Here is a 27,939-nt window from a genome sequence, read left to right as displayed (position 1 = left end):
GAGCTCAGCCACAGAGCGGACAATCACTCGCAATGCTGGGACCGACCGTCGGGTGGCGCTGCCTCTCACTCGGTTTGTCCTGCATCAACCACACAGGTCACTGCTTTGTATGAACCACTTATTAACAATTGTTAATAGTTTTCTTTTTCAGATGAACTTTTTAAACAAATGGCATATAATCAATTAAATTAAACTGTTTTGTTATTATGTTGAAAATGATGTTGCAATAAGCAATGGGAAAAGATTGTAACTCCACAGAAGTATTTTAGCTTTACACATGGTAACAAACACTATAGACATTGTGATCAGGTATAGTCATTGAAACCAATTGTAAAAAAATAAATAAATAAATTAAAAAAAGGTATACTTTTGTAAGTTTTTTAATATACGTTGCAGAAACAGTTTGAGCATATTACAGTAACAATCCTCTACGTGTTGACAAATTTGCTTTATTGACCGTAATATAATTGGCAAAGCATAAGGGTTAGAGTGCCATTATTGCCATTACAGCCATTAATAAAGGAAAGAAGAAATGAACATGACCATAATAGGTGATAACAAACTGTTGAATGGTTGTGTAGGCCTACGCTTGCGTGGAAAATAATTGTTGCAATCATATCATTAGAAAATAAAACATATTAACGTTGCAGTCATTGCATAGGCAAATGTTGACAACACAACATAGGCCTACAGCCTATACAACGCTGCTGGAACATTTTATTTAATGTAATAACATTCGACACGTTAATTGCACGTTTCCCCAACCTTTGCAGAACTTCTAAGGGACGTTATGTGGACTGTTACAGGAACGGTATGGACAGTTTAGGCCAAAAGAGCGTTTCCAGTGGGTCTGTGCTGTGTGCTGGCGGACTGCGGAGGCACCGGAGCCGGTGGCTGAGCTGGAAACCAGTGAGCTCATTGTGGCTGCATGGGAAGGAGGAGGAGGAGGGCGGGGCTCCCAGCATCATCACCACCGGCCATCTCTGCTTCATTGTACGGGCTGCTGCTGATGCTGAGACCATAGCGGACGGGGCGATTTCCCCCCCCCACCCCAAAAAAAGTAGCATGTCCTGGGCACGGTTTCATGCAGATTAAGACTCCACGCATGATGTGAATCGATTACGAGGTAAGGTAAGGAAAGCTGTCTGTAAATACAGCCGTCGTTCGGTTTAACATCGTCTGAATGAGTTACTGGGACTAGCGGGCCTGTTGGTTTGAGTCAGGTTGGTCATTTCGGCTGCGGTGCGAGATACATATTGGACTCGTTTTGATTGCACTGAAGCGAAGAGGTAACAATGCAGCAATAAATACCAGCATCGTGTAAAATAACAGGAAAGACGGAAAACGTTTGAGCGTGTATAGCATCGGCTCAGCAGGCTGTCGGAAGTGGCAGAGCTTGGCCTGCAGTAGCAAGCCCTTCCAAGATGACGAGAATAGGAGATGTGGGGATTTTCATCGCCATGCAGGGCCCTCTTACACACGACGGATGCTCACGCTGCATCGAACATCTTCTGCGTGTGTGTGTGTGTGTGTGTGTTTGTTTCTGCGACTGGTAGGCTATTGGTAGCCGTACTTGTTGTGCAGTGAAGCTCCCAGCTGTTCGTGATTGTGCCTCAAATAGCCAGCCAGATGCGCATTGGCTTCAATGGGCTACATAATTACACACACGGTTTGCAGTATGTGCATTTTTGTGAGTGACAGGTCACCACACGTTACTGGCTATGTTTTGGAAGGATGCTGCAGTGATGTTGCAAGAGGATGCTAGTCCACAGTGGGCTGGCAGGGCCTTCAGAGTGAGGCACAGGGTCTGCAGCCTGCAACTGCCTGAGGGAGTTACACTGGCCTGATTTAACACACATCACCCCTGCTGGGAAGGCATTTGTCACATTGTTGTTTTAGGGTCAGCACAGATGTGTAGGCCAGTGCTAGTGACTGCCCCACAAGTTAATAGTTTATGGATTGATTTGCAAAAGAGGGGCCGTTCGATAGCACACATTGATGAAGCAAAATGAAGCAAGAAGATAAAATAAAAATGAGCAAAATAAAGTTTGATGAATCCCTTTTTGAAGGAAATGTGAGCTCAGTTTTCACAATAATAAACTTGACAGCGTCAGGCAGTATGATTCGGCAATGATGTTTCTCGGCCTTTTAGTTGGAGCTGTCATATTAATATTGCTCTACAAATTTGTCACAATCTGATTAGATTTCTGTATATTGTCACATTATTTCAGCGATATATTGCCCTCCATGTGTTACTGCTCATCTACCATTAGTGGACAATCTTATTTGTGTAACCAGCTGTTACATGATTTACATTTGATGCACTTTCCTGTATTCCCCCCCAGCATTATGAGAGCTCTGTTTTTACACTGTGTTGGTATTTTCACCTCAGGCAGCTATATTAGAAGTCTGTTTTGGCTTGAACTAAGAAGCAGACCAACGTATTTAAAAAAAGAAACAAGCAGGAGACTGATGAATGACTCCAGCCGATGCATTGACACTTTGAACCAACTTACATCACAGCAGACCCCTGACTGATTAAACTAAAAGATTCTTATTGGCATTGGGGCAGGGCTGTTATCAGCCTGACTAACGTTTGCCAATTTGCATAACCTGGATTAGTAAAAAGTAAAATAGCCTGGAAATGTAAGATTTTCTTTTCATGTAATCTATCATCTAACATCATTTAAAGTCCTCTTCAAAAACAGTATAATGTATTATTTTGATGTATTATCTGTCAGTTTTCAGTTGTTATGTAATAAATCAAATGCATCAATCATAACCAGATTACATATTAAGGGAGGCTTTGCCTTTGGGCTTTTGTTTCCTCAACATTTGGAATTTGACCAGATAGAAACCAACCCTCACTTTCCTAAAAATGCTCTGCACATTTGTTGAAGTCAAAATGACTTTAAATGAACAATAGTTTGTCTTCGGTAAACATTATCTCAATATTAAGAAATCAGAGTCAGAATAGGATTCATTGCCACATAAATAGCACTTACAAAGGATTGGCATTGGTGATTGGTGCATACATAAACATATTTAAATGAAATAAACAATAAAGTATTGTACTGCAACAGACAAGAACATTAATAAAGAATAGAAATAGTACAATATAAAAGTATGTAAAAGGCACAATAATACTACAATATTACTGGTTTAGAATAAGAAAAGAAGGCTGTATGTTTTTTTTGCAGGATGTGCAAAAATGTTGATCAGGGAGTGTGCAAAAGTTCAGGATATATATGTGCAATGCCAATCAAAAATACTACATGGAAGATGCAGGTTTCCTTTATGTTTACCACCAGTAGCTGTAGCTCAATTCCGACCAGCATTTTGTCAACTGCTTCACTACAGAGCTCCTTAGGCTATGTCTTGCCTGGCTGGTATCCTCAACACACTAAGAGGGCTTATGGAAGCTCCAAATATGATCCCCTAAAGCAACCAAAGCTTATCTTATTATTTAGTACTAACAGTAACCCAAGGCAAACTATGGCTTGTACAATAGCTTGAGTGGAAGGGGATGACAGATGGTAGGTCCTGATATAGAAAATGTTGGCAAAAGGTAGAAAGATTTATTTTGGAAATGAAAAACTACAGAACCCACAGCCTCTTGTTTATGAGCAGCAAGGAAGATGCCTATTTATGTCTAATCTCAGCCCTTACATGCTGAAGTGGTCATTTCTAATTGTTATTTGCCTAATATTGATGGACATTGCAACTTTGCACAACACTGGCTCTTTCATTTTACTTATCTTATGACATGTAAAATGGTAGTGAACGAGCCATATTTGGCAAAACTGATTTAGCTAAATGCAGCATTAGCATGCAGGCCAAATTATCATGAAAATGATTTGAAGACTTAAAAAAATCTGTCCATAAAACCCAACATAAATGTCTACATGGCTGAAAGCGTAAGACCCCAGAAGGCCTTCAGACTCAAGCTGACAGGCAGCAGCAGGACTTGCGTTTCTGCGAGTATCCTGGTACACTCCGTCTGGAAAACCCAGCGCCAACCCCCAAAATTGATGTCTGAGCAGTTAAAAGTGGGTCATGGTGCCAGTGTGCTTCATGTGAAAGAGAATTATTATTCGACTCTGCAGCTCCATTGTGCGTTTGAACATCTTTCTAGCAAATTGTTTTGATGGTGAGATATGTGGATCAGTGTTTCCCAAAAGCCCAAGATGACGTCCTCAAATGTCTTGTTTTGTCCACAAGTCAAAGATATTCAGTTTACTGTCACAGAGAAATTATTCACATTTAAGAAGCTGGAATCAAAGTATTTTTACTTTTGTCTTAAAAATTACTCAAACCGACTAATGGATTATCAAAATAGTTGCCGATTAATTTAAAAGTTGACAACTAATCGATTAATCAATTAATCTTTGAAGCTCTCGTTGAAACCAAAACAGAACTCAAAGGCCTTGTTAATATTGGACTTTTATTTGGTGTACAGCAGTAACATAACTCCAAATGTATGCTAATGCTACGACGTGTCTGAATTATGTAACATTTCTGACACATTTGTCAATCATAGCAGATAATAATATATCAATGTTGTGTTAAAAGCATGTTCCCAGTGACCACAGTAAAATAATAAATGTGGTTTAATTTTTTTTATTGATTTGACCCAGTGTTCTGTTCAGATAAAGTGGTGCTTGGAAAGTAAGCAGCATGTTTTGTACCGGTAAGCCGTTTGTTGGACTGCTTTTTCAGCATAACTGGAAAGACAATTTTTTTTAACTGTATTTTTTTGACCACTTGTGTGACACAAAACAAATACCATTGAGCTCTGGCAGATGATAACAGGTATCTCAACGGCTCAAACTGCTTACTTAATAAGCTAAGTTCTACCAAGCAATAAAGCCACTGCTGCATAGATAACATTATAGGAAAAAAATGTGTACTCAAATACACCATGTGCACAGTCTGTTGTTTAGCCCTATAGTAAAATCATCCTGCTTTACCCGCTCTGTGTAGCCTACTTGTTGTAGAGATGATTACAGTTCATATCCAGTATGTAAATCATAACAGTTACGCCACTACATGATTTCGGAAAATTACGTACTGTATGAATGCATTATTTAGCAAATCTTTCCATTTTAGGGTAATTTAAATAATACTTTAAGGGATGACAGTGTGATGTATTGTCTGCTCAACCTGCACACTACTTCTTATAGTGATATCCTAACCAGCTTTTGCAAGATCCAGTTCTTTAAACCCTTTCTGGCATGACCATAGCAATTTCCTTGACTCGTGTCAGTCTCTGAGATTTCTGCAGAGTCCATATAAATTGGTCTTCAGTTTTGTCAGTTGCCATTTCTTGTCGGAGAAGCTAGTAATGCACATTAGCTGTTGCATATCCTCGTCTGTTATGACACCCATCGGGAGTAAAAGGTACCATGTTTCTTATTTCTTGAATCCTGCATTGATGTTGACTCATGATGTGTCTTTTGGAGAGATGCTTTATAAGGTGATTAGTGTTGTGTCAACTGTTGAGTACTATAATGCCGTCATTGCTTAGTTGGGAATATGGCATTTTTTTCAAAATTAGTGCAAGCAACAATTCACACTGTCATTGTCTTTTAGTCCAGATGTTTACTGTTAAGGTGAAGTTGCTAAATGGTTTGCAACCACAAGTCTATTTATAAACTTTAGAGGAAGATGATGTATATAAAAAAATACTGAATATTATTGGGAGTTTCGATGAGAACCATGGTGTCTGTGAGATGAAGATTGAAATGCCTCTAAGGTTAAACAAGCTTAGTTTGAAGTCTTTTAAAAACGACCTGCTATATTACAAACCAGTTGCTTCAAATCCTTTTTCAAACAAGATATCTCTGCTGTGAAAAAAGAGAGGAGTAATGAGTAAGAATATTGCTTGCTTACAGTATACCTGGGAGCAATTAAAATGATGAGGATTCCTGCTGTTTGTTAAACTCTACAACGAAGGGACAACAGAGTGAAACTAACTTTTATCCCAACCCCTTCAATCAGTCATGTCCACAGAGCAGACTGATACACAGTGAAAGTAATACATTCAAAAATAAAAATAAGAGGTTAGACAGCCGAGGCCACATGCTGTGCATGGCCCAGTATTGCTGCCTGTCTGTGGCTGTGTTATGTTTATTTGACCAGCTAGCAGATTATTTCTCAGTGCAGTCTGAAAATGCAATATGACAGTAATCAGTTTGACTTGATCTAGTCTCCCCCCAAACATTACCTGGCTGCTGTGGATGGTTTGTAGGTTAATACAGTATTAGTAGTATGGTGAGTTGTGGTTAGCTTTTCATGATGCTGGTGTATTCAGTTTTTTTTTTATCAAACAGTTAATCGACTGATCATTGCAGCTCTAAAATATATTGTACCATTTTTTGATAAGGCACCCATGTAGTGATTTAAATTAGTTGTAAGTATTGGCTTTATTAAAGCTTTATTGACAAGAACAACATTTGGGTTGCCATGTCCTTCTGACCGATTGTATTTACCTCAAACCCTCACGTAAAGTGCTGTAGAAAACCTCAAAGCCATTAGTTACATCTTTTATACTCTTTATAAAAGGAGCCTTACATTAAAAAGTTGTACCAATATCATAATAATATGTAAAAACTAATCAGATGTATTTGTAGGATTAAAATTAGTATAATTAGTTTGTTTTGTGTATAAAAATGAGATACAATAGGAAGAACTAAAACATTTTGTTAAACTGGATTATGGTACTACATCAGCACCAGTAGGCTATATTGATTGGAACAGTAGCCTAACTGAAATAACTATCCTGTATAGGAGAAAGACAGCAGAGTTTGCTTTGGCCGCCATGTTAAAAACCAATCACAGCCCATCAGCTGGAGCAAACTTTCTCATTTCACAGCTAAATAGTACACTAAAATATGTTTCTGGAAACATTTAAAGCGAGTAATAGGCTATGCAGTAACAGGATCTTGATTCATATTTGATGAGTGCTGCCTATTGACAGTTTGATCAGAGCAGTGATTGACACTGCGTGAGAGACTCTTTGGCTCTGATTGGTTGTTTTCCTTCGGCCGTGGTGGAAGCTTGAAAATGCCTTTAGGAGCACCAGGAAGATGCAAAGGAACATGTTTTTTTTTACCACGGATCATCTGGCTCATGTACTTCTGTCAGAATATGACAATTATATTTTGCTTACATAGTGACAGTTTCAGCAAATATGACAAAATGTTTTTATTTATTTATAAAAGTTACCTACTGAACCTTTATTCAAGGACACCTATTATAATATCAACTGGTAAAAGCTGTTCAAACTCAAACTTTCTTGCTCTTTAATATTAATGTTAATTTACAGTTCAGTTTTTTTCGACTGCCAGATAAGCAAGCCTAACACTTCACTTTGGGCTCTGGAAACTCACACTGACTTATATGACTGACAGTTTATACAGTGGAGTGAGTATTATACAGTGGAGTAAGTAAGTAAGTAAGTAAGTAAGTAACTTTATTTGTATAGCCCTTTTCACAGACAAAGTCACGAAGTGCTTCACAGGCCAAATAAATACATACATTAAAACAGATCAATAGTCATAAAAGCACAATAAACCACAATAAATCTTAAGAAAACAAAATCTTAAATACAAAATAATACAGGCTGCAATTTGGCTAGATATTTTAAAGATTTCAACAGATGCAGTCATTCTTCAAAATATGTGGTAAAGTGGAGCGAAAGCTCTGTCACCTTTTGTTTCCAGCCTAGTACAGGGAACTGCCAGTAAGCCCTGATCAGAGAATCTCAAAGATCTGCTGACAGTATAAGTGTGCAGCAGGGTAGATCATTAATTAATTATTTGAAAGACTATAAATTATTGCCTGGAAAAACATCAAAAAATACATCATAATATATATTCAAGATAAAAATCCAAAATATATTATGCCTTGTTATGTTTTATATGTGAAAAAAATGGAAATTTGTAATGACACTAAATCAAGTTAACCTGAAGTTCCCTCAAAACATTGCATATTCATCATGTAGCTATGGATTACAAGCATAGGTTTTCGCCTGTTACATTACCAAAGTGTTTGAACCTCTTTCACAGTGTAAATCATGTCCGACAATGTTGCTTTTTTTTTTCTGTACAATGTGCTGACATATACATTAATCTGTGTGCAGTTACTGGTCCAGTGATTATAATTAATGTTTCCTTGGACAACGTCCGTAAGAGATACTTACAGTAAAAAGAGCAGCAGCACTTTTAAAAAGCAACCATAACCCTGCAGCGTGATGAGCCCATGTTGACCTAATGTGACGATCATGACTGCTTCATATCTAATCTGCATCTCAAAATCTTCTAAGCAATGTTATGTCATCCCTCCTCTGATTATGACGGACACCATCCAACTCCTACTGAGTCATCATGGCTGTGCAGGATGGTGTGCACGTTCATTTGCACGTGCACTTTTGTGGAAAGGCATTAAGAAGTGTACAGTAAGGAAACCCATCAACATACTTGAGATTCTGATAAAAGAACCAAAATTTGGCAAAACCCTATATACTACACTATGAGATAAGCATGGGCAATCATTTCTGTACCACAAAATAACATCTTATTTTAAATAATACAGCAGTTTTAAGTTGGGACTTAAGAAGGGCATATTATACAGACAATTAAGTAAGCAGCTTAAATAAAATGTGTTCTTTGACAGTTTTACTACAAAAAAAGTAATTTAGAAATTACATAAGAGTCTGCCAGCAGCACTTACAGCATCACAGTCAATAATCCCTAAACTTAATGCATGTCATAATGTGCAAAACATGTGGTGTGCACAGTTTTATATTACAGTATTTATTTAAGCAATATGATGTGCAACCATGGTAATGGTTTTTTTAACCATAGAATTTGGTAGGTTATATACTGTAGAGACGGTGCACATAGTAAGTATCCACTAATTAATTTGAGTTTTTAAGAATTAATAAAGAAATATGTTATAGTAGTTCCATAGCTGGGTAGAGTCTATAAGCAGTTGTTGATTTCCAGAAGAATTTCTCACTATTTCTCACACATTTTTCCAAATTTCAAATTACACAGTCCTTTCCAGGAATCCTTTCCTAGACATTACAGTTTCATATCAGTTCATTTCTTGGAAACTTTGAAGGATATTATGCGACATGTAAAATAGTTTTACTGTAAACACATATTTATTGTAATAAGTTGTAAGTTGCTCCCGTGTATGTTCTGTAAATCTGTTCACAAACGGAGCCACAAGTTGTAATTCAGAGATGATTACAGTTCATGCAGATATTAACAATGCACTGCTTGGTACCATACTGTAGGCTGTGGTAAAGCACAACTCTGATGCCAAGTATCAGTAGAGACTGATTTGTTATTTTGTAATTAATCAAAAGTAATGTCACACTGTGTCTAACCACATTAGTTTAGCCAACCAGTAACTACAGGATATCTTGTTCGATCCATGACACTGATAGCAAAGTGTAGTACTGCAGTAGTGTATCTGCAAGAACATCTATTTCTCTGTCAAGTGATTTCATATGTTTATGTGTGCAGTACACACATTGTCTTTGGAAAAGCCAAAAGCCAAAGAAAAGCTTGTACTGCACTTAGGGACTGCTCTGTGTATGTGTAGGTAGGGAGGACTATGCAAAAACAGACTCAGTTCAGTTCCCTGTGCACACATAAAGGTCTTACCCCTTCATCCTATCAGCCTTTGTCATCTGAAGCAACGGGTCTGACAAATTGTGTGTTCTGTGTATTTCTGTGGCACACCACAATGTTCTTTCTGCCGATATTGCACATCTTAAATTCACATTTGAAGTATATAGAGGACACTACCCTGGTGAGACATGTCATAATGTTGCAGTAATGCTTGCAATATACATTGAGAGATACAAACAACTTGTCATGTGTCACCACCAGCAAGTTCAAGTTTAACACACACACTGTGGGGATGCAGTCTTAATTTGAAAGCATGGCGGCAGGCAGGTGCACCGACCTGCCCTTTTTCTTCCTGGAGAGAAAGTGCCCTTTTTTCTGAATGTATGATTATTTTTTAAATAAATATACCCTATATATATTCCTGTTTGCACACTGTACTGTACTTAATGGAGACACTCCAGGTGAACAGCTACAGTGAAATCTGTGTCTAATAAAGTCATCACAATCCCTACATTGCTATGCAAATTAGGCATTAACTAATTAAAATGCACTAATTTGCATTCGTTTGACAAGGCACTGCAGGTGAACAAGACAAACAAAAAAACTAAAACATATAAGCACAGAACTTCCCCAATTAATGAGTTAAGAGTCTTTCCCCCTTAAATGTAATGTTTAAATCTGTAGATTTATTTAGAAGAAATCTACAGATTCAGCCTAAAATGAATACCATCTAAATGTATATTTTGTAAGTTTTATTTACATTAGAGTAAAAGAAGACATGGAAGCAAAATAGACCAAAATCTCTAAATTGACCACAACATGAAAAACATGTCCTTCATTAAGCAGTAACTTCATCATTTTGAGCGTAGGCTCCTCATCTAATAATAACAATGTTTTTTCATTATTGGCGCTGTGTTTTTTCCTGTAAAAGGAAGATTTTTGAGATTTTTAAGTATTATTTATTCCAATAACCCCAAAATAATTAAAATAATGTATTGCCATTTGCAAAATAAACAACACTATGTCCGTCTCCTTGGTGCTGTCACTTATTCTTAATATATACTTGAAACTAGTAGCATAGAAAACGTGCACATTGTGGCAGTTCCCTTTGCTGTTTGTGATTAACCTGGTAAATACTAAAACGTCTCTGTGTGAACTGATTATTGTGTTGAGTATTTATTCAATATATTAAACAATTGCGTAAGGTAAATAAAAATTGGTAAGGTAGGTCAGAGTTGTGTTAATATAGTTAACGTTTTGTTTAAATTTAAAATAGTTAATTATTTATTAACTGTTAGGCCTTCTTTTTTCCTTGAGCCCCTGCCGCACACAGTGTCTGTGCACGTCCCTGCATGGTGGAGAATGTGTTGGAAAATTAAAACTTTCAGTGACCCCACCAATGGCCCCTCACCTTTTATCATCATGCGATTGTAGTTTAAGCCTTGCTGCTTTAGTATACGCCCTATAACCATGTCTGTCTGCGGGACTCAGCTGGTCATTGGTTGTCAGCTGACCTCAAACAGTGCAGGAAGAAAAGGCAAATAGTAGGGCAGGAAGGATTACCGCAGACTCTGCGTACCCAGACAACCTTTTCTTCTGGAATATGAAGAACAGCCTTCCGGAGCCAGCTCTTTGTTTTGTTTACATATAAATTTGAAAATGAGAACCAGCCATCCTCTTGTCATTGGCCTGCATCTACAATCCTTCACTATCGCCACTTCTCAACTCACACTGTTCGCACAAACAAGCGCAGGCTAGTCCGCACAAACACAAAGTCTCAATTATGTCACCTCTGCTACTATGTCTCATTCTCTCTGTCTTTGTCTCTCCTCCACACCCAAGCCCTTTTTCTGATAGGATAATGAGAAAGAGGAGGAACTGGAAACCTTCGGAGTGCCTTGGAAAGTTTCTGTGAAGTCTCAATGAATGCATTAGAAGAGCCTCTCTAGTATTTGACTCAATGGCCAAGAAAGGGCGTACGAAGAGCGAGAAGCCTGAAGCGCTCATCTCTGCCCTACAGGCAGCCAATGAAGAACTCAGGTCCAAGCTGACTGACATTCAGATAGAGCTACACCAAGAAAAATGCAAGGTACTGTAAAACATCAAAATATATGCATTTCCTCTGAATATTTAAAATATTGTAGCTCACATTCAATGCATGCTTAGTAAATGTAGCGCGACAGTGTGAAAGCCCCTTTAGGCTGAATCCAAATATTTGGACCTGGCAGCACTGGGAAGTCTTTGAGTGCTCAGAGGCCCCAAGCGAACTTCCTACAGAACTTCCTACAGCCTTCTAGAGAGACCCCTTGGAGTGCAGACTTTACTAGACCTTGCTTGGAAGACTAGCCATAGTTCCTACCAGTATGTATGTCACGATGCAAAAGAGAGGAATAATAAAATTAATAATTTATACTGTACATCAATAGCAACAATTGATTTCTGAAGTCCTGTCTTAGCCCAATGCTGTCACAGACTTAAAGTGATGCCGGTGAACTTATTACGGTGCGAATACTGTACAGAAGTCTGGATGGTTGACATTTGGATTCAGCCTCACTTGTGAAGGTTGTTGAATCACTACACAGCCTGAGAGGAAAACAGCAGAATGTGTTTTGTGTAAAAAAAAATCATTTGGTCTGTGTTTTAGTTGCAGTCTATGTCCTAAAAATTACAATTACAATTGAACATCACTCAAAGATATGGTCGTAAAGGGCAGTGCTCTTTTAAAGGTACCATATCATTTATGATGAAGTATCAGATCTCTAACAAGGAAACTAAGTGGGATTATAAGGTTAGTGCATTAGCAATGCCGCAATGTACACAGCATGTCTAAAGTTTTTTGTTACACCACCATTATTATAGAAAGAACGATGACAAATTTAATTATACCGGTAATTAGATATTTCTGAGAGTCATATAAATGTATATAATTGCAGGAAATAGCATTCCCTTTTTTTTGGGTTGAATAACCTCTAACTTCCTTTTGTCCCCACCACGTCTTACACCTTTGCTACAAACTTGAATTCATGTTAAAGTTGGTTATCAAAAACAAAAGATTGTTGTAGATAGATATGTGATAAGATAAGATATGTAAAATAACCTAATTTCTCTCTCCTCTTCTTCTCACAGGTGAGCAAACTGGAGCGCGACAAGCTTCAGGAGGTGAAGCGGGTGCGAGAGCAGGAGCAGCACCGTCACACTGCCATGTTGACGGAACAGCGGGCCAAGTGGCACGAGGAAAAGCAAAAGGAGCTCCAGGCTCTAAGGGAGAACCTGACACGGCAGCATGAGCAGGAGCTGGCCCGCCACGCCAAAATCAAAGACCAGGAGAACCAGAGGCTCAAAGCGGCACTGAGCGCCATGCGCGACGGCAGCGGAGAGAAGGTGAGGTCAAGAAAGGGCAGTGAAGCTGTTGTGTGATTTTGCAGTTGTCAAACAGATAAAAACAGATACATTTCACCCCAAAAAAAAAAAATCCACAAAGCAGCGGCGGTGGAACTAAACCAGGACAGAGGGGCTTGGCACAGGACAATCACTTTCACTTCTGAGAAATATGCTCCAGATGCGGGAAGCACTCGAAATAAATACTCATTACTCACCTTCGTTTTCCCCAGATAATCTAAAAAAAAACTCCCGATAAGTGTTCTGTGTAAATCCTGCCAAGCCACATCAAAACCCTCCCTCTTCCTCCCCCTGCTTCTTCAGGTGCGCACGGCACTGACCCTGGAAGCCAAGGAGGATGCACGTCGCTTCTTTGACCAGGAGAGAGTGAAGCTCCTGCAGGAGATAGTGGAGCTGAAGTCTGCTAAGAAGCAGACTGACGAGGCTCTCAGCAACATGATCCAGTCCGACAAGATGAAGGCTGGCGACCTGCGGGTGGAGCACCAGCAGCACCAGGAGCAGATCTCCAAGATCAAGTGGGACTGTGAGAAAGACATCCGCAGACTGGTAGGCACAGTCACTGCTACGAAACACTCAACAACTGACGTGATTAGGATGTTATCTATGCAGCATGGGAAGAGGGACAAAGCATAGTGCAGTAGATTGTTGTTCTATTCTGTATAGGCTTCGCCCTCTAAGGCTACGCTATTGGGTTTATCCCTTCGCGACTGATCACGCGCAAAGGGATAAACCCAATAGCGTAGCCTTAGAGGGCGAAGCCTATACAAAATAGAATCTGGAGTTACAATATGTAACTATCGTTCCTGTTACATCTGTTACATTTCTGTTTCACGTGAACTATGTGAAAGGGTTTGTAGTAGAGCCAGATAACCTTTTCAAATGTAACATACCAAATGGCAGTGGTGACTTTGTTGGGTTCCTGAGGTATCATTTCGAAGCTCGAAATGTCTGCTTGTGAAGTACTTTACAATAACAAAAAAAAACTGAAAAAGGCAGTGCAGGAACCAGAAAATGTTTCTTATTTTTACTCTCTTGAGTCACTTAATTTTCAACATAACTGTCCTTTTGTTTTTACAAGGCGAATGACAAAAGTTAGCTACAGCAGGGTGACACTGGAAATAAATAGAAGCGAGTAATGTCCTTTCAGCAATTTCTGAAACACACCATTATTTCCTTCTCCTTCACTATAGGTGGATGAAATCAAATCTAAAGACCGGACCATCTTTGGTCTGGAGAAGGAACTGGAGTCAACGGTGGGTTTCTTACAGAAGCTGCAGCTTCAGAAGGACGCCCTGGACGAACAACTGTTCCTCGTCAAGGAGGCAGAGTGCGGCCTGGGAAGTCCAAAAAGAGAGATTCCAGGCAGGGCTGGAGATGGAGCAGAGCACTGTGGTAGCCCAGTAAGTAGAGAGGAATGGCAAGGAGAAGTCCCATGCTACGCTCAGTCATATCAAACATAATATCAACCTATCCATGGGAGCCTTCCTGTCTCTTGAACCCCATTTGCTCCTCTTTGCTTTAGCCCTTGAATACCACTTTGTGGTGCCAATGCGCCATGCCCGGTTTTGTAACACATGATTTGAGCATGCACGAGGACTTGTGTAACTACATGTGAGCCGGCAATAGGGATTCTCATGCTCGTAAGGCTCAAAGTTGCTCGTGCTCCCTTTTGACAGACTTAAACTCAAACTGAGAGCATAGCGTCAACCGCTCCGTAGAGAGGAGCAATATATTTTTCCTTGTGCAGACTTTAACTTTAGGTTTACGATCTCAAGTGCTCAAACAGCTGGAGATAATGGAAAGAGCAGACTGCAGCGCACGCATGATGGGGATTGCACGCTCAAATCTGATTCTGCTGATCAAATGTTGTCTTGCAGGCCGTGTGGCGCTCAGAATTTGTTTTGTGCACCCTCAAACTTGCCAGAAACATAAAATGATTTTTCTGTCCCATGACCAGCTCAAAGTAACAAAAAAAAGCAGAAACCAATCAATCGTCACAGTTCAAACGTGTCAATTCATGAGCTGACCCACTGTTAACGTGTTAATGTGAATTCATGAGATTTACATTTAATGTCATTGAGATGCGAGCACATTAGAATTTAAAGTATAACAATAATAACCTCCTGGTATTATACTAAAATAATTCAGTTTCAAGTTTTTTCTCTACACCTGGCTAGTGATTGGATTAGTGACATGATAAATTGTTGTTTTTTGTGTTTCAGGACTTGAGGAGAAACCAGAGGCGCATTGCTGACCTCAACTCGACTATCCGCAAACTAGAAGACCGCAACTCACTGCTGGTCGATGAGAGGAATGAACTGGTAGGACCAAAATGATTTAGTTAAAGAAAAGTCCTGCTCTCTCTTCCGTCTATCACTTATCTTCATCTTTCTGCCTTTCCTTCACATCTCCCAGCTTCTGTCTCTCGCTGTCCACCTTCCTCACGCTAGTCACAGTTGAATATATCCTTGTGTCGCTTTCTCCCCACCAGCTGAAGCGAGTTCGAGAGTCAGAGAAGCAGTGTAAGCCACTGCTGGACAAGAACAAGCTGATGAGTAAGAGGAATGATGATTTGACTCAGACTATCCAGAAGCTGGAGGAGAAACTCAAGATCCTGGCCAAGGAGAACCACGAGATGGTCAGCACAAAGTCACATTAGCGTCAGATATACACACATTTAGTACTTATTTGCAGAAGGGACAGACTGATTTACAGATGACAGTCTGACCCTAGATGACCCTTTCCTCTGTGTGTGCTGTGTGTCTGCAGAAGGAGAAGATCAGCTCTCATCCTCCGCTGAAGAAGCTGAAGTCTCTGAACGACCTGGACCAAGCACATGATGACCAGGAAATAGCCTTTCTCAAGCTTCAAGTCCTGGAGCAACAAACCATGATTGATGAGCTGACAAGAGTATGTGTTCTTCTATTTTTTAAGGGTGCAAATGAGCAGGATTTTGCTCTTTTCAGTAAATGTGCACAGTAGGCAGTCGGGGTCATGGGGGTTGATCCTGTGCTCTGCATGTGGAAGCTGGATGCTCCCGTTATTCTAAAAAACCTTGTACCGTGTACACCTTCCTTTTTGCATCTTTTGTGTTTGATAAATATATTCAAAAGTGTAAGAATTTAAGATTTTCAGATCATTAATAGTCATATTATAATTAATGTCATTACATTCATTCATTTGGTTGTTACTTGCATACCAGCAATATTCTTCAGTCAAGGATACCTGTAGTATAAATTTCCACCACTGTCGCTGCACCAACAACTTAATGTACATTTTATCTGTAACCAGGCACTCTGTGCATCTTATTTTATCAAATTAATATAGGTGTGTCCTTAATAAGCAGACTGATCACCACAAGACAATTAACATGTGAAACTCTATCAACATCCTATGATTCCTGACATCTTCGGTGAACTGTGTGAAAGAGCTGGTTTTAGTGTTGTGTTGTCAATAATTTTGTTTTCTTTTATTTAACTTGAAAAGAGAAGAAAGAAAAATGGATCGTCTTACAATGGTGTGTTATCTTCTTTCCATTTGTCTGTTTTTTTTTTCCAGGACCGAGAAAAACTATTACGAAAGAAAAGGCATAAAAGAAGTTCGAGGCCAATAAAGGTAGAGATAATTATGTTTGTTTCTAGCTATTTATCTTAACGTGTACTTGGTTTTTACTGGTGGTTACTGGTATATAAAACCGGTAAACACATTTTTTGACAGTTTATTCTTTGAAAACATAGAAATAAATATTTCATCACTTTTAACAAATAAGTATTATTGAGAAGCTAAGGGGCATGTTTTGTGGAAGCAAAACCTTTAGAGAGTCATGTAATAACGCAAAAATCTAAATTCAAACATTCAACTTCACCCTCTGATGCTCAGGTATGTCAAAACTGCCAGATGGTTTAAACCTGCATTCACATTTGTTGCTGGCGTAAATGATAATGCCATCGAGACATATTTAGCTGAATACAGCAATGTAAATGGAAAGGAAAAAGCTTTCGGGGACACAGATGAGTGATGATTTTCATCTGAGGCCATGTTAACAAGGCATATTAATTGTTAGAAATCAGAGTTTTTCAGGTCTGTACAGTAAGTCTTTTTGTTGTCTTCCTCCTCTGCAGAGGCACATCGTAGTAGACACGTATTTTGGGTACGATGAGGAGTCTATGGACTCTGAGACATCTTCAGTGGCTTCCTTCCGGATGGACAGAACTCCTGCTACTCCCGATGAAGACCTAGAGGAGGTGAGATCAGTCACGGTGACTGCATTTACAATCACACCAATATCCTGAATTTATTCTGTTTTAGACCATTCTTTTTTAATTCGCTGTCAAATCCATTCAGTTACATCTGAAAAGAGATATACTTTAAGCCCAATTCAGCCAAAGACTTTGGCCTCTAACCTGTGTGTGTCAAACAAGGGTCTAGCCAACGAGGAGTCGGAGCTGCGTTTCCGTCAGCTGACCAGGGAGTATCAGGCCTTACAGCGAGCCTATGCCCTGCTGCAGGAACAGAAAGGAGGCATTCTGGATGCTGAGATGGAAGCCAAGGTACATACACAGTGATTTTATGTTAACCCTGTTCAATCTCTTTGTCCACCCAAGTATTCTTACCTTGTGTTTTGTTCTTAGATACAGTTGTGAAATTAGTAAGTAAACTTGATTGTAATTACCTTTAAAATAGCCAATCATTGAGGCATTTGATCACCTTCAGTGAAAGCAAATGTATAAAAGTACTTATGTTTTTCGTAGGTTGATTCATGGTTGTGTCATATGGCTGCCGCCAGAGTGGATTATTATATTAAAAAACCTTACAAAGGGTCAATAGTAGTGTAAGTTGTTCAGTGATTCTCAACCATTTTTGAGTACTGAACCCTTTGTGATTAACTGACATGCCTCAAGGACCCCCCTCACCAAGGGAAACTACTTGCATCCCCCTGCTGTTCATTTGGGGCTCCACCTGTACATCAAAAGTATGTAATACAAAGCCTTATTCAAGCCAAGCCAGTTGTGGTTTTTCCTGTAAGAGAATGGAAGTGCTGAGAGAGGGAAGAGGACGCAAACTCTGTTCATTGACAAGCTATTTCCTAATCCTATTTACACATTCCACTAAATTCACACAATACTTTTCTGGTTAGTCTATTATGCTCCTTAATAATGATACTAAAAGGGCCGTAGGATCCCATGACTCGGATGTGAATGATGTCTTTAAAAAACATTTTATACTTAGTTCAAGTTCAAGTTTTGTTGTAATTTTGCAACTGAGGGTCTTACAGGGCCTAGTTTAGAAGTAAATTATTGAAGAGAGAGAGAGATGCAGTTCAGTAAAAAGGTATATTTGTAGCTTAAAACTAATTATCAAAATACTACAAGAGCTACAAGCTGACTGTGCACTTTGGGACCGTGAAGAGGCGTGACAGAGTTACGGCACAGCCCAAACATAATGTAGCTGCAAACATGAATACAATGGTCACTTACAGCATCCTTAAGCATCCTTTCAGGCTTTGCAGAAGAGACAAATTATTACAGGTCCATTTTGAAGAAAATGATTTTTAGCAACAAGGCTGGATTGTAACAAAAGTTTGTGGGCTGGGCTAATGAAGGGGTTCTTGTATCAAAAAAAGGTGAAGTGACAGGCTATTTAACAATACAAACTGATTGAATCTGCTAGTGGCCAATTTGGCTAGTCCCAGCGGCACCGAAGACAATGCAATATCTCTGTCTGCCTTAAAGCCTTTTTACAGTCGAGCTGGCACGCACCAATGTGACGTCAAAATGACGTAGATCTCGCTGGCGCACCACTCTCTTTTTTTCAGTGGCACGCAACAAAGAGGAAACAGGAAGCATGGACGAGTTCGAGGACAAGACAAACCAATGCAACCAAAAAAAAAAAATCGTCCATGTACTCCCGGCAATACGAGCACAGACCCACACTTGAAAAAACAGTGCTCTAATGGCTAATGCATGTCCGTTTTGCTCATGTTTCAGGCCCAGGAGCAGCTCCAAGCAGACGTTCTCAGGTATAAGGCCAAAATAGAGGACTTGGAGAAGGAAGTGACCCTGAAGGGACAGGTAGGACACACAAATGCACGCATGAACCAGATGAATGTACTTGTATATGCTGTATTTAAATTTTAAAAGCCCAATTTATATCTCATTAAGTGAAACAAATACAACATTTAAACAAGATTGAATTAAAAGATAACAAATCCACCTATTGTTAGACGTACCAATGACTCCCCTCTATCAATGGTTTAGGATTCCTACTGTCCTCTCATCAACTTAACAAGTGGTTTCTCTCTCATGCCATTTCTAAATTTGGAGTTTGTCTTTTTTTTTGCATAACAGGGGATACCTTTTGAAATGAAGTGTTAAATCATATTTTTATTTACTTTAGCTTTGATTTAATGCATTAACCGTCTATGTCCTCTATTAGGACTCCAAATGGGTTGAGGAGAAGCAGCTCTTCCTACGAAGGAATCAGGAGCTATATAATAAGGTTGGACTTCAACTTAGTTTGTTTTACAATAATGAGGTTAAGGTGATTGTGAGGATTGCGCTGTTGAGTGTGTTTAGTGTTATTCAAGGAATCTAATTTGTCAAAACGTACGTTGTGCCAATAGTCAATGTTTTGTCGTGTGATTAATTTACCTTCTTCTATGCACAGCACTGGTTTGATTTAAAAAATATGATTATAATTGCTTGAATCTTTTTATTTTTTTTTAATCAGTTTGATGGCACCTGTTACAGATGGTACATTTGGTAATTAGCTTTGTTTAAAGCCTTGAGGTCCTACAGTTATGACTTACCTACTTGCCACTTTATCTCCATCATATTACATAGCATATTGTAGCTCTAGTCGACATTTTTGGACAATTACCTCTCCCTGTCTCCTTATTTATTCTAACTCTCTATGGTGTCTAGGTGGAAAAGTTGGATTCAGACTGCAGTCGGCTGCAGCAGGAGCTACAAGACTCCAAAGACCAAAATGAACTGTTAGAGTTTAGGATACTGGAGCTAGAGGTGAGTCACAAAGAATTTCCTACCATGAATATGCTATGTTGAAATCCTGTCAAGATAGCCATTCAGCCACGTGGACAAGCTGATAACTAGCTGACAGCGGCCTCTGTGTTCCTTCTGTGCTGCAGTGCAGACACTGACGGCAGCTTGTGAGGGCCTAAGATGCCACCTAGTGAGCAGAGAGGAGAACAGATCGCTCTGTAGTACAGTGTTGCAATGAACTGATCACAGTGATTTAACCTTGATTTTAGTGAAAGGCTTATATAATTGCGATAAGGCGTTTGTCTGATGCTTCTTCAGATGGAAGCAGCATTAGCAGTTTGTGTCAAAAATAGGTAGTTAGCATTTTCATGGCTAAACAAAGCAAAGAGCACCACCTACTGAAACTTAAACGTCATCATTGGAAATAAAAAGTCACATAAGTGGAAACAAGGATTGATTTAGGGAATTTTGTTTGGCTCTGAATGTCAGCATCTGTGTTATTCTGTTTGAAACGGACAGTCTAGCCAGTAAGATTGAACATACTGTTTCATCCAGGTCTAATATGGACTCCTGATGAGAGTTTTGGTTACAGTAAATCCTTTCTATAATAAATGCATGTTCTCTTGTCGAAGGAGCGTGAGAGGAAGTCCCCTCCATTCAACCACCTGAGGATGCATCCCTTCTCTGAGGGAGTCAGTGCACTGCAGATCTACTGTATGAAGGAGGGGGTCAAGGTACGCAATGAGAAGGACTCCTCTGCTTTTATTATAGCAATTCATCATAAAGTATAAAAGCAGCAGATCCCACTGTGACAGGAGCTGTGAAGATCAATTCTTTTGAATTCCCTTGTTGTAAGAGCATGCAGCATCTTTTGTGGACTGTTTTTAGTTTTACAAGCAAATATCAGTTGACTGAACATTTTATAGTGTAAAGAAATCTTGATTTAAAGTTTAAAAAAAACATTTAAAGGCAAATGCATTTGTTGTATGCTCCTGATAGGTTTTGATTGTGTTTTTACTGTAAGTGGCTGCCAACTGCTCCCTTTAGGGATGGGTTAAAGGCGCTCTAAGCGATGTCACCCGTTTTCTTAGCCTACAACATTTTTTGTCACATACAGCAAACATCTCCTCACTATCCGCGAGATGCCGGTCCCCTGAACACACTGTAAAAAAACGCGGTCTCTGTAGACAGCCCAGGCTCCAAAAAACTGCAACAAAAACAAACTGCGCCAACCTGCACCACGAAACATAACAAACAGTCTTCCAGCCAATAACCGACAAGAAGGATTTGGGGGTTGGGGGGTTAGAGCGCGGAAGCACCGAAGGGAGGGAGAGGGGACGGGATGAGGAGGAGGGAGGGGCGAGCTAGCTTCGTTTTGTTTGAAAATACTTCAAACGTCAACAAGAAGGGCCGTCACCCAGCATCACTTAGAGCACCTTTAAAGAGAGAGAATGAATTTTGCTACATGTATGTGTATGTGACAATAAAAGTACCTTTCTTCTTTTTTCCTTACAGGACGTGTGCATACCAGATCTCATCAAACTTTTAGATATCCTGGGAGACAACGGGGTAATTCATATGGAATTCAACACATCAGCATATGATGCTAAAAGAAACACATTACTAATACAAGTTTTATTTTTCCTCCTGTATAGAACTTAAGAAATGAAGAGCAAGTGGCCATTATTCAGGCTAGCACTGTTTTGTCACTTGCAGAAAAGGTAAGATTGGATACCACATCGTGGTCCCTTCTGATAACATGAAAAAAACCAACGCACAGAATCATTTGTGCTGTGCTGGCTCATGTTTTGCCGTTTGTTGCCCTCTAGTGGATTCAACAGATTGAGGGGACGGAGGCAGCGCTGCACCAGAAGATGGTGGACCTGGAGATAGAGATGGTAAGTCAAAGCAAACCTGTACAGGACAATCATTTGTTTGTCTTTACCTCTCTGATTCCCTCAGTGACCTTCTGCTTGAATATACATGCTTTCTTACTTTTAATGGCTCACACAGCAGCTCTAGTCCTGTGTGATGTGATTGAAGCTGCCAGTAAGCCATAGCACTTAGACCCTAGTTGCAAAATATTGGTTTGAATAAAGAATTATATTATAATTGAGTTGCAAAAAAAAAAGATTATAACCCCTAATTACTGTCTCTGACCTGCTTATTCTGTATAGGATATGTTCTGTAAACAGAAAGGATATCTAGAAGAGGAGCTGGACTACAGAAAACAAGCTTTGGACCAGGCTTACTTGGTACGTGTGTGTGTGTTTGTGTGTTGTGTGTGTGTGTGTGTGTGTGTGTGTGTGTGTGTCTGCGCATGTGCGTGCGTGTGTTTTGTGTGTAATGTATACATCACTCTTGGGACTCAATTCCCATATGGGGACAAATATTCAGGTCCCCACAAGGTTTATAATTTATTTTCCAGGTTAGGACTTGGCTTCAGGGTTAGGTAGAGGGTTGGGGTTATGCATGTAGTAGTTATGGTCAGGGTAAAGCCTGCAGTGAATGTAGGTACATTAATACAGCGTTGTACACATTTTTGTGTGTATGACATCAAAAGTAACAACAGCCATGTTTTCTCCTCCCGACAGCAAATCCAGGAGTTGGAAGCAACATTATACAACGCCCTGCAGCAGGACAAGGTGCTTCATGTCTCAACATATTACAGACTTATTGTTATGAAAATTACTGTACATTTCACCAAAAGAAAAATCAGTTGTTTGTATATGTCAGCCTCTTGTAAAACATCCGATACATTTATGTCAAATGAGATACTGGAAGGGCGAGGTTTATCAAATTAAAATGTCAAGAAATGCGTCACAAAAGATTATTATTGATGGGCTTTTGACATACATCCTTGTGATCATGCACATCCCGCTAATCTGGAACATCTGTGCTATGAACATGGAGACCACATGACCAATTTACAAGGTTTATTGCAAATAAATTGACTAATGACTATGACTTCTGCAATTGTGAACACAAATTAAGAAAACAGGGGCTTCCAGGAAACATAAGATTCCTATATGGCTTCTAGAAATCTTCCAGGAATCCTATTTCCTTGAAGCATCTGATTCTTGTTACAAGAAGTGTACACCCCAACAGTTATACACTTACACACTACATATACATACACACTCCATTCTCACTCACCATTCTCTCTGCCTCTTACCAAATCATCATAACTGTGGTATGCTGTATGTTATTGTCTTCACTGTTTTTCATTGTCTATACATATGTTTATGTATTGTCTATGTATTGTATGTGTCATTTACCTTGTATGTCACTGTTGTTTCACTAATAATAATAAAAATCGATCATGGTATCCACTGTGCCTGATGCCTGTCTTCTTCCTCCAGGTGATAAAGTATGGCGAGCCTCTGGATGAGCATCAGAAGGACGAGCTGCGGACAGCGGTGGAGAAGCTGAGGAGGCAGATGCTGAGGAAGAGTCGAGAGTACGACTGCCAGATCCTCCAGGAGAGGATGGAGCTGCTGCACCAGGCACACCAGGTCTGTCTATGCTGTACCTGTGTGTGTGTGTGTGTATGTGTGAGTTCTGTGTGTCTGTGTCTGTGTCTGTGCTGTGTTTGTCTCTGTGTGCGTCTGCCAGTGTGTGTGTGTGTGTGTGTGTGTGTGTGTGTGTGTGTGTGTGTGATAATAGAGCCCTGTGTAGAAATAGTTTTTTATGTTTCATTTGTACGTTTGGAATCTCTCTTGGCTAGAGATAACTGACCGCTCACTACTGTTTTTTTCTCTGAATATTTGCAGAGAATTCGTGACCTTGAAGACAAGACAGAAATCCAGAGGAGGCAGATTAAAGACCTGGAGGAAAAGGTAGGCCACGTTTTATGTCTTTCTGTAAGAAAAGAAAAGAAAAAAAGGCAATGCATACATTACAGGCAGACAAGATTATGGGATTTTTCGGCCTAACGCTTGTGGAATCAAAAATAAATTGAAATTTCAGTGTTTTCAATATTTCTATTCTCTCCCTTTTCACGTTGAGACCACTTTCACGAAAGCTCAAAAAGATACAGTAAAATATCACATTAGATTCTTACATAAGTAATATTCAGAAGTGTGACTAGTTTTAATTGTTATGATCTAGTTTCCCTGTACAGTGAACCTCTGTCTCTGTCTATGCTGTTACTAACATATCTTGAGTGTTCCTCTAATTCTCTCACTTTCTTTGTCCCTTCTTCATCTCTTTCTTTCTTTCTTTCTTTCTTTCTTTTCTTTCTTTCTTTCTTTCTTTCTTTCTTTCTTTCTTTCCCCAGTTTTTGTTTCTGTTCTTGTTCTTTTCTCTTGCCTTCATCCTTTGGCCTTGAAGTCTTTGGCGTGTCCTGTAGCAGAGGTGAGTCCTAAGGGCTTTGAGTAGAAAGTTCTCTTCTGGACCTCGGTCAAATACTTTTCCATTAAAGCAGAACCTGCACAGCAAGTGTCTTGGCTTTGTGTAGCCTCCAAAGTAAAAGCTGGGAATACTCGGGCCACAGAATCGGAATTGGCCTTGACAAGCTCTCAGTCAAGATGCATTTCTGTATTATTATTCAGACTTCCTGATAGTGGCTTCTGACCTTCAGAATAAAAGCAGAGGATTTATTATTATTATTAAAAAAAGGTTTTTAAGTTATCTAAATTGGTATTTACCCATAACCCTGTTAAATGAAATTGATAATTGAACTGCAGATACTGCAAATCAGCCAGTGAGATCAAAGTGTAAATTGTACAATCAAATCTACACAAATACTCTTGGCCTGTACTTAATCTTTATGGTAGCATTTAATGTTTCAAAAAGAAAACTACAGATCAACTACAAACTGTACAGTGGTCACATTTTGAGACAGTATGTGTTTCCTCCACAATGAGACCACTGGGAGGCTCAGTACTCTCCAGAAGCTGAACGTGTTTGACCCTGGTCTGCTCACTGTCCGTCTTACACATTTACTTGTTTCACCTTGCCTTCACACAGAAATATTCACTTTTTATTCCATCTTTCTCTTTGCACTCTTGACCTCTTTCCACTTAGCCATTTCGGTAACACTTTACTTGAAGTTTTCTACATAAGAGTGACATGACACAGTCATGACACATGAACCCTAACTCTAACCCTAACTCTAACTCTAACTCTAACTCTAACTCTAACCCTAACCATAACTTGTCATGACAACATTTTATGACACTTACTAAAAGAAGCGTTATGTCATAAACTTTTATGACTTGTTTATAATGTTTATGACACGTTCATGACAGTGTCATGTCACTCTTATATAGATACCTTCAAGTAAAGTGTAACCACCATTTCTAATGTTCATGTTTACCACCCCCCCCCAACCCACACACCCACACACCCACACACACACACACACACACACACACAAATTACAACAGCATATCAGTTTTACTCATTGAAAGGTTTCCGGGTAGCAGACAACTCAGAAAGCCAACAGTGCCATCTCACCCTGTCATGTGTATTTGTTTGTAACCTCTTGGCTTTTAACCTATGTTTCTATAAGTGTAAATTATGCAAACAGTTTTTGGGGTCTGTAAATGTAAAATAAAATAAAATGTGCAGTGTGTATCAAATCAGCTTGACACAGTGCTTTTGACTCCTCTAATTCTATGTTACTCCTCTCTCTCTCTGTCTGTCTCTCAGGTGGTGTCTCAGCTTGAAGATATTGTTTGTGACTACGGTGTTATTTATTTTCTGGACAAGTGTGGAACAATGTGCGCAGCAGTGGCTGCTAGTGTCATACCATCAGTAACTGCTGTCAGTATAGGTGAATGTGTTGTGTTGGCCATGGACACTTAAGATTTTCTTCTTCTTTTTAAAGTGGGGTAGGGTTCTCAGGATACTGCCCAGGAAGACGTTTTTTTGTGTTTTTTTTTACAGCGGTGTTAAACGTCTCTCCAAACAGCTGGGATTAATGTAAAAGGCTGCAAGAATGACACACAATTAGAGAGACACTTACAGTAGAAGCAGACACACACACATACACCTATATACACACAGTTTACGGACACGCATGCATATACAGACGCATGCAGATGCAAACACGCGCATACACACACACGTGCTTTGACAAATCCAAACCAAAGCCTGGGAAATGTTCTCTCTGCCATGCAGGGTAATAATATGTCTTTCATCAATATTTAGCCACAGTGGAAATATAAACAGATAGAGACACTCGTAGACAATGAGGCAAACAAACCGCCGGACCACAACTTCTCTTCTTTTTCTCTTCTTTCCTTTCCTCTCCAAACCAGAAAGGATGTTCTTCACGATTGCAACCTCTTGGTGATATAGAAGCGAGCTAACTCAGGGCCCATGAGTGCAGAGGCCATTAACTGATCTCAGGTCAGATTATATATAAGGAACACTATAGGACATGGTGCGACACTGGCTGGCATGTCCTCGGTTATACCTGGAAAAAAAGACAGAACTGCACTGCAGAGACCGGAGTGTACAGACACTAAAAGTGGGGATAGGGACAGGACTCTAAGGTTGACACGTCTTCACCGGACACACATAACAGCAAAGAGAGGTAAAAAGAGAAAGAAAAGTGGATCACAGCGGATATGACACTCTGATCCAGCTCCACTCAACCTGGATCTCCACAGAAACTGCTTCTTCATTTGTTTTCCAAAAACCAGCAGACTGTAAGAGCTTTACTCTCTGGTTGTCTTTCTTTTTTACAGCTCCTACCACTCGGATACTTTGTCCCAAGATACCAACTGAGAAAACATCCTTATTCTGTACTGTAATATATACATTTGTTGATATGTACATGTGTCTGAATTATTTAATGTAGTATCCCCTTTTATTTCTGTGAATAGATGCACTTTTATTTTACTCTCTGAAGCAGCTTGAACAGTTGATGTAGTTTATAAATGACTCATAAGGGTATACGATGCTCTGTTTTATTGTGGTGACGGCTGCAAAGATGAACTTTATTGCCCTGAAAATTATAACTGAAAAATCGTTGGAATATGAATGTGGTATAATGAAATACTTGCCTCCCTTTTTATTTTTTCTCCCTCTGTCACACATACTGTATTTATTCATCTGCTGTCTAAACATGAGTTACTCTGGTTGACCGGTGGGTGCTGGTTTCACCTGAGCAACGTTCAGTTCGCCCTTTAAAGTAACATCTTGATCTTTTAACAAACTTGTAAATATTTTCGAACTACTTTGCAGAATATCTTTATCAACTCTGGTCATATGATTGGTCGGTTAAAATTCAAATCTAATAGTCATGTCATCAGTACTTCCTTCTTCTCTGTCCCAAGATCACTGCAGGTTCTCTCTCTACTGTTGTTTTTTACTAACAATAACGTCTTTGATACTAACAACCCTCTTTTAAGAAACAATTCTTGCCACTTCTCCAAATTGAAACAGGAGAAAGTGAATGCAACACGACACCTGCTCCACTTTTCTCCTGTCAAGTGAACTGCCCAGTCCCTGCAATATTTACTAGTTGACTGTGCTTGTTCCCTATGTACCTGAGCTAGTGTATCTGCCATCATAGTGCCCCTCTGGCTCCATTCACAGGTGTAGGGTATCTAGGCATCTCATTACATAGCGGACAGTAACTATGACCCCCCACCCCTCTCCTCCATTCACTTTACCAAGGGGAATGACTGAGACTATTTTTGTGCAAACTCAGCTAACTAGCAGTTGCCTTAAATGCACTTTCCCTTTCTTCCCCCGTGTATGTTCTTTTTAACTTTTTTTTTTATCAGGCGGTCGATATTATGTAATATCTATATATTTTGTCTTTATTTCACAGAGGATTTTTTTTAGTCTTTACCCTGTCTGTCTTCCAATGAGAATTTAACCCCTCCTACTTGCGTCTGGATTATTACAGAAACCGAAAAAGGAGTAATGCTGTAAAA

General features: G+C 39.5%; 1 protein-coding gene across 2 annotated transcripts; it reads left to right on the top strand.

Moving 5' to 3' along the window:
* Positions 1-979: 979 nt before the first annotated feature.
* Positions 980-27,232, top strand: jakmip2 (janus kinase and microtubule interacting protein 2). Of its 2 annotated transcripts, XM_028594511.1 has the most exons (24): positions 980-1,126; positions 11,487-11,733; positions 12,771-13,025; positions 13,347-13,589; positions 14,234-14,443; positions 15,266-15,364; positions 15,535-15,681; positions 15,813-15,953; positions 16,602-16,658; positions 17,165-17,287; positions 17,465-17,593; positions 19,031-19,114; positions 19,479-19,541; positions 19,967-20,065; positions 20,677-20,778; positions 21,560-21,613; positions 21,700-21,765; positions 21,874-21,942; positions 22,222-22,299; positions 22,639-22,689; positions 23,407-23,559; positions 23,818-23,883; positions 24,324-24,400; positions 25,700-25,776. In XM_028594511.1, exons 2-23 carry the CDS (start codon positions 11,605-11,607, stop codon positions 24,372-24,374), a joined length of 2,469 nt encoding a protein of 822 aa, XP_028450312.1. In that variant the 5' UTR covers positions 980-1,126; positions 11,487-11,604; the 3' UTR covers positions 24,375-24,400; positions 25,700-25,776. The 2 variants fall into 2 exon arrangements, with proteins under 2 accessions (XP_028450312.1, XP_028450311.1); XM_028594510.1 differs by lacking the exon at positions 24,324-24,400 and having other exon boundaries at positions 25,700-27,232.
* The last annotated feature ends 707 nt before the right edge of the window (positions 27,233-27,939 follow it).

Source organism: Perca flavescens, chromosome 13 (assembly GCF_004354835.1).
Source record: "Perca flavescens isolate YP-PL-M2 chromosome 13, PFLA_1.0, whole genome shotgun sequence".
NCBI classification, from domain to species: Eukaryota; Metazoa; Chordata; class Actinopteri; order Perciformes; family Percidae; genus Perca; species Perca flavescens.
The sequence above is the reverse complement of the archived record's forward strand: the minus strand, read 5'-3'. Positions and strand labels throughout refer to the sequence as shown.

Excerpts from the sequence above, each read along its gene's own strand:
- jakmip2 (XM_028594510.1), top strand. The coding sequence starts at position 11,605 with ATGGCCAAGAAAGGGCGTACGAAGAGCGAGAAGCCTGAAGCGCTCATC. Across the intron at positions 11,734-12,770 it reads TACACCAAGAAAAATGCAAG|GTGAGCAAACTGGAGCGCGA; the intron begins GTACTGTAAAAC and ends TTCTTCTCACAG. Across the intron at positions 16,659-17,164 it reads GAAGTTCGAGGCCAATAAAG|AGGCACATCGTAGTAGACAC; the intron begins GTAGAGATAATT and ends CCTCCTCTGCAG.